The sequence below is a fragment of the Pristis pectinata genome, chromosome 1, assembly GCF_009764475.1.
Source record: "Pristis pectinata isolate sPriPec2 chromosome 1, sPriPec2.1.pri, whole genome shotgun sequence".
Lineage (NCBI taxonomy): Eukaryota > Metazoa > Chordata > Chondrichthyes > Rhinopristiformes > Pristidae > Pristis > Pristis pectinata.
Window position 1 is genome coordinate 61,429,088 of NC_067405.1, and position 6,638 is coordinate 61,435,725.

Genomic DNA, 6,638 nt, shown 5'->3' on the forward strand with positions numbered 1-6,638 from the left:
GTGACTTGGTAGAGGTGTACAAGATGATAAGAGGCATAGATCAAGTGGACAGCCCGAGACTTTTTCCCAGGGCGACCATGGCTAACACGAGGGGGCAAAGTTTTAAGGTGATTGGAGGAAAATATAAGGGGGATGTCAGGGGGAATTTTTTAACACAGAGAGTGGTGGGTGCGTGGAACACACTGCCAGCAGAGGTTGTGGGGGCAGATACATTAGGGACATTCAAGAGACTCTTAGATGGACACATGAATGATAGAGAAATGGGGGGCTACGTGCAAGGGAAGGGTTAGATAGATATTAGAGCAGGATAAAGTGTCAGCACAACATCATGGGCTGAAGGGCCTGTACTGTGCTGTGATGTTCTATGTTCTATGTTCTAGATGTAAAATCTATTGCAATGGGAGTCAAAGGGTTTCAGTTATCTGGATGGTACTCTCTTAATATTTCTTCTTTCAATTTATTTCGATGTTACTTTCATGACAGGCCATTGTACTTTAAAAACAACAATAGTTTTGTATTTATAAAAGGCCTTTAATGTAGTAAATTGCTCCAAGATGCTTCAATCAAACATGGATGAGCTGGACACTAATTGGACAAGGAAGACATGGCTGCTTTTACCCCAGTGAAATCTCAGATTAAGCCCCAGTTGGAGCTGCAGCAGCTAAAGTCAGACAGTGGAACACATCATCAAAGAGTGTCCCACCAACCTTTTCCAAGACGTGTCTCATGACAATCCTGCCTGCCCGTAATCTGACTCCAAAACCTGGACATCATTAGGTAAGCTGTTACTGCTGCCATATAATAAAAAGACAGGGGTGCAATCAAACAAAAATTGACATCAAGCCACATGGAATTATTAACGCAGATGTCCAAAAGTTTGATCAAAATAATAAGTTATAAGGGGCATCTTAGATGAGGGGATTGAGACTGAGAGGTGGTCTGGTTTCAGGTGGTAAATCCAAACAGTGTGTCGGCCAGTTGTTAATAGTGGGGCAATTCAAATTAGGAGTGCTCAAAAGGCCAGAATGGGAAGAGTGGTGATACCTTAGGGTTGGAGCAGATTGTGGAGATATGGCTGGGCAAGGCCATTGAAAGATTTGAAACAGAGAATTTTTAGAACATAGAACATAAAACATTACAACACAGTACAGGTCCTTCAGCCCACAAGGTTGTGCCGGCATTTTATCCTGCTCTAAGATTTATCTAACCCTTCCCTCCCACATAGCCCCCCTATTTCTCTATCATTCATGTCACTATCTAAGAGTCCCTTAAATGTCCCTAATGTATCTGCCCCCACAACCTCCGCCAGCAGGACGTTACGCACACCCACCACTTTCTGTGTAAAAAACTTACCTCTGACATAGCCCCTATACCTTCCTCCAATCACCTTAAAATTATGCCCCCTCGTGTTAGCCATTTTCACCCTGGGAAAAGGTTTCTGACTGTCCACTCGATCTATGCCTCTTATCATCTTGTACACTTCCATCAAGTCACCTCTCACCCTCCTTCTCTCCAAAGAGGAAAGCCTTAGCTCGCTCAACCTACCCTCATAAGACATGCACTCCAATCCAGGGCAGCATCCTGGTAAATCTCCTCTGCACCCTCTCTAAAGCCTCCATTTAGATGGAGATGCTGTTTAATCAGGAGACAATGTCGCTCATTGAGAGGCTGGATGGGGAGTGTTGATGGGTGGTGGGTTTAGTGGGAGTGAGGACAGAGGTAACACCACCTAGGACAGAGGTAACACCACCTAGGACAGCCTCAAAGGTTTTCAGAAAGCAGAACCTGCCTTAGAATAATTAAAGGAGATAAACCTGGGGTGACAGAGAGAGCAACTCAAGAGTAAAACATGATGCCAATGTCGAGAGTATCTCTGCTGCCGGGGAGAAGGTGGAATGACAGGTTTGGAAGTGGAGTTTGTGGCAGAAACCAAAAATTTCCAATGTTTAGTTGGAGACCATCTCTGCTTATCCAGTGCTGGAAGTCAGATGAGAAATCGAACAGATGGGAGAAAGTGGAGGGATTGAGAAAATTGGTGCTGAACCGGGTGTTGCCAGCATCCATGTGGAAATCGACACTGCATTGTGGGAAGGTGAAGCTGAGGGCCAAAATGGAGATGAGCTTTCATGCCAAGTAAATACCACTTGAATGAATAGTCACTGATTTCAATAAAGACTCTACTATTGGTGTGTGCTTTCTAATACCCAGAGCCATAACCAAAATGTATATCTCCAGAATTATTGTCATCTCAATGAGATAAAATAGTTGTAGTGGGAGAAAAAACACAATACAAAGTGGATCAGTTTTGATGAATGCATAATTTATTATGTTTTAGAATCTGTTATCATGACAAAATCAACTGTGCAAAAAGGAACTAGAAGTCCCTCATGCGCCTGAAAGACCCGATCATTGAGTTGTAAGCGCCCCAGTCACTGTATCTCCTGTATTCACCGGGTCTCAGGAAGTACTGTCGGCCTCTGTAGCTGGGATGTTCATAGAAGATCCAGTAACCATCCATCACCTGGCAGGAGTGGATGTCACGGTAACGGAAACAATCGTGGACAGAGGGACAGTCGTCCATGAATTCCATCATCTTCCCTCCAAAGTCAGGCCTCTCGTAAATCCTCATCCTGTAGGTGCCTCCTCGGTACTGGAATGGCAGTAAATAAAATACTTAGGATCAGAGATGAAAGGAAGCTGGACCAGGCTGGTAAAGCATGCCAGTCAACACAATCACAACAAAGGGGTTGAACTGGCAATGTTGGTGATGTGACTCTACCAGGAGGAAACTTCAGTTACTTTTACCCCTGGTTGGGTGCTCACATAAATATACCTGTACAATACACCATAAAAAAATTTGACAACTGATGAATATATTCCATTCAAAGCATTAATCAAGGACACAAGAGTCTGCAGATGCTGGAATCTGGAGTAACAAACAAAATGCTGGGGGAACTAAGCAGGTCAGGCAGCATCTGTGGAGTGAAATGGACAGTCGACGTTTCGGGTCGAGACCCTTCACCTGCAAAGAATAAATCTCTCCTATCTGCTTCAGGCTCTCATCGGACCTACTGTGTATTCCTAATATTCTCCATTTGAATTTCAAATTTTCAGCAATCAAATACACACAAACATAAGATATAGGAATATGAATTATGGGTACTGAGTAGATCACTCAGTACCTCAGGCTTGCTCTACTCTTTAGTGATATTGGCTGATCTGATGTCATATTTTACCGATATTATCAGGAGGTGTTTATTGATAAAAACCATGGCAGAGGGGAAGGCTTAACAGCCCTGTCTCAAAAGCAAATAGGCCAGCTTTATGTTGAATTGTTAAAATCTGAATCTCAGTCTTTAAGTCTTTCAAATTCATTGAGGGCAGTCTTAGTAGAGGTGGAAGAGGAGACCTGTATCTGACCTGTTTACACAATTTGGATATTTTGATAAAGCAGCATCTCTAATATTTAAAATCTAACCCTGGGGCTGAGTTTTAAAGGGAGATGCTCGCAAATTAACATCAGTCTTGAGAGTCAGGCATTTTGAGTCTGGGCCACATTCCAGGCAGCCCTAATGAGTCCAGGTTTGAATTCCAGCACCTGACAACTGATGTGGCATCCATCTGGGTACTTGTATCTAATGGGTTCAAACAGCAATAGCGTCGAGTGAATACCCTTTAGCCAAATGAGTTATCTGGGCACATAACAAGATGTCTTCACGATTGAAACAAACTCAAAGATGAGCTCCAGGATGAAAAGCAGTGGAAGACCTGAGTAACCTCATGTGCCACTCACCATGGAAGGGAAGACAAGGTTGGTGCTGCTGTGGTTTGATTTCATAGCTGTGATTCCAAATTCCAAACCCAACTCTTAGTTACCAATCATTTACCATTTTGATCTGTTATTTGCTTCTAGATTTTCCCTTGGGAGTTAGTTTAACCAGGCTTTCTGGGAAGACCCTCAAGGAATAGCCTCCAACTTGTCTGTGAGCATGACAAGTGGCTGAACTAATTCACTGCAGATATCTTGCATCTTCTCATACTTCCATCCTTCCTTACCCTCAGACATATTCAGCTAGGATTTTGCTTGGAGGTGCTGTGATTGGTCAGCAATAGGTCAGGTGGAAGGTTGTTACAAATCATCTCATGGTACATGGAGCATACATCAATCCTAACCCAAAGTTCCAATGACCAACCAGGAGAAGCCAATGGAAATTTCTCAATCTTCTGAAGTAGGCCAGTAATTACAGGTTATAATTTAGATTAGAAATTTAAATTTGGATTAATAATTAAGGAAAATGATGAAGAGAAAGCAGGAAAGGAAAACTGTTGGAATACTGTTCTCAGCGATGAATCCCTGTATGCCAGTAAGGACCTTGAGATTGCTACTTACGTAAGGGTAGCTGCGACATGATCCAATGCTGTCATTGAATCCCATCCAGCGCTGGTAGTCAGGATACTCGCCCCTGCTCAGCACATACTGGTATCCCATGTAGTTGGGTCTCTCGTACACCACCCACCAGTCACTCTCAACACGGATGGAGTTACAGCGGCTGAAGTAAGGGGACAGGTCGGCACAGTCGGTGCTGCACTCGTAGTGCCGACCCTGGAAGTTCCTGTCCTCATAGAAGATGATCTGTGGGAGATGAAATAATGAATCATTCTACTAATTTCGTTCAATTATTAACAAAATGCCAAAATATGAAAATTAACTCTACCTTTCCCATTTTGAGCTCAGAGCTGGGTAAGCAGAACCTGCAGATACCTTTGCTCTGGATGGACCAGTATTTATATAACTGACTGAGCAGCCAGTGCAGATCAAACCTTTGTTATTCCAATGAACCCATAGCATGCATCAGCTAAAAAAAAAACAAAAATTAAAGTATGATGCAGACCTTTCAGGAATACACCGTTTTGTAGAGCCATAGATTACTATTCGTTCTTTTAATTTTGCTTTCATGTCACTTTAATTGTCTGGCAACAGAAAAGAGACAAAAGCTGAGAGGCCAGGCCTATTCTTAGAGCAGCATGCACACAAAATGCTGAACTCTGAACTCTGCTGAGTCTTCCAAAGGTACCTGGACATTATTATTTTTGTTTATTGGTTATTTTGCATCGAAGTACAAAGTTGGTGAATACTTATTTTGTTGCATATGCTTTATATTTATACACATATAGATGTCGTTAGCTGCATAATCAGCATAGAATGGTTTAGCAATTCACCAGCACATCACTAGATCGTCCAACCCACCCCTCCCAAAGTGCCTCGAATTTGTCTCGGTGCTTTTCAATGCTTGTGCTCTCCTGGCTCATCCCTTCACACTCCGTAAATTTCAGCTCTGCCAAAGCCCCACCTTCTGCCCTGGAATGAGCACCGAGCCTCTGTTCACCCACCACCCCTGCACCCTAACGTTGAGTCAGATCTAGCACCACCTTCATTTTAAACTCCTAACCCTTGTTTTAAAACCTTCCCACAGTTTCACCCTTCCCAGTCTCTCCGACCTCTTCCATCTCTACATCATTTTGCGATCTCTGCACAACTCACTTCAGTTTAATGGCTCTATCATCCCACCTGCCCTGTGTGTTCACCTTATCGGAGGGATTCTCTTCGTTCCACCCACATTTCACTGATACCCAGACTAACTTGTTTCTCTCTTCTTCAGTTGTCCCTCATCTCAAATGTTCACTGCGTCTTTTTCCACAGATGCTGCCTGACCTGCAGGTATTTTCCAGCATTTTCCATGTTGTGTTTTTATGTTATGTTGGCTCAGTTTTTCTTACACAACTCATTTGTCTAAGTCTGGTCTGTCGGGCAGGTCCTAAAAATTGCCATGAACAATGCCAGTAACGGCCCCATTACGCTATTTCAACTCATCCTATCAGATACATTCTGTTTGTTCAACACATATCTCCCTTGCCTTCTGTCCTGCTGAAAGCTAACTCACATCTCTCTCTTTCCCAGTTCTGATGAAGGGTCACAGACCCAAAATTTTGATTGTTTTGCTTTCCAAAGATGCTGCCTGACCTGCTGAGTTTTTCACACATTTTCTGTTTTTATTTCAGTTTTCCAGCTTCTGCAGTTTTGTTTTGATTTTCAAAGTACTAACCTCATCTCTCATATTGTGTTTTCCATTGTTTGGTTTAATATTATTGACAGTTAATATTATCTCAACAACCTCACTGCCTATCTTTCCACAATCAAATGCTAGGAATCCTTTGGAAATGTTCACAGCTTGCACTTAAAGGAAATCTTAAAAATCTTAAAGGATTTTTAAAAAATGAATGGGACTTTATAATTTTTTAATTGTGGCATCTCACATTTGTGCCTCTGTGACTGAAGCTTTGATGAATTATTTTCACTTGTACATTCATTTGGTGAAATCCAGAATCTGAATCAGAATCAGATTTATTATCACTGACATATGTTGTGAAATTTGTTGTTTCACAGCAGCAGTACAACGCAAAGACATAAAAATCTAAAAATTACAAAAATAAATAAATAGTGCAAAAATAAAGGAATAATGAGCTCGTGGGTTCATGGATTGTTCAGAAATCTGATGGCGGAGGGGAAGAAGTTGTTCCTGAAACGTTGAGTGTGGGTCTTCAGGCTCTTGTACCTCCTCCCTGATGGTAGTAACGAG

At 42.3% G+C, this 6,638-nt stretch overlaps 1 protein-coding gene across 1 annotated transcript; it reads right to left on the reverse strand.

The window, feature by feature from the left end:
* Nucleotides 1-2,374: 2,374 nt before the first annotated feature.
* LOC127578545 (gamma-crystallin S-1-like) lies at nt 2,375-5,508 on the reverse strand. The gene is made up of 3 exons (XM_052030698.1): nt 5,473-5,508; nt 4,391-4,660; nt 2,375-2,650 (listed from the first exon to the last, which is right to left on the reverse strand). The coding sequence occupies exons 1-3, from the start codon at nt 5,506-5,508 to the stop codon at nt 2,375-2,377; spliced, it is 582 nt and encodes a 193-aa protein (XP_051886658.1).
* Between the last annotated feature and the right edge of the window lie 1,130 nt (nt 5,509-6,638).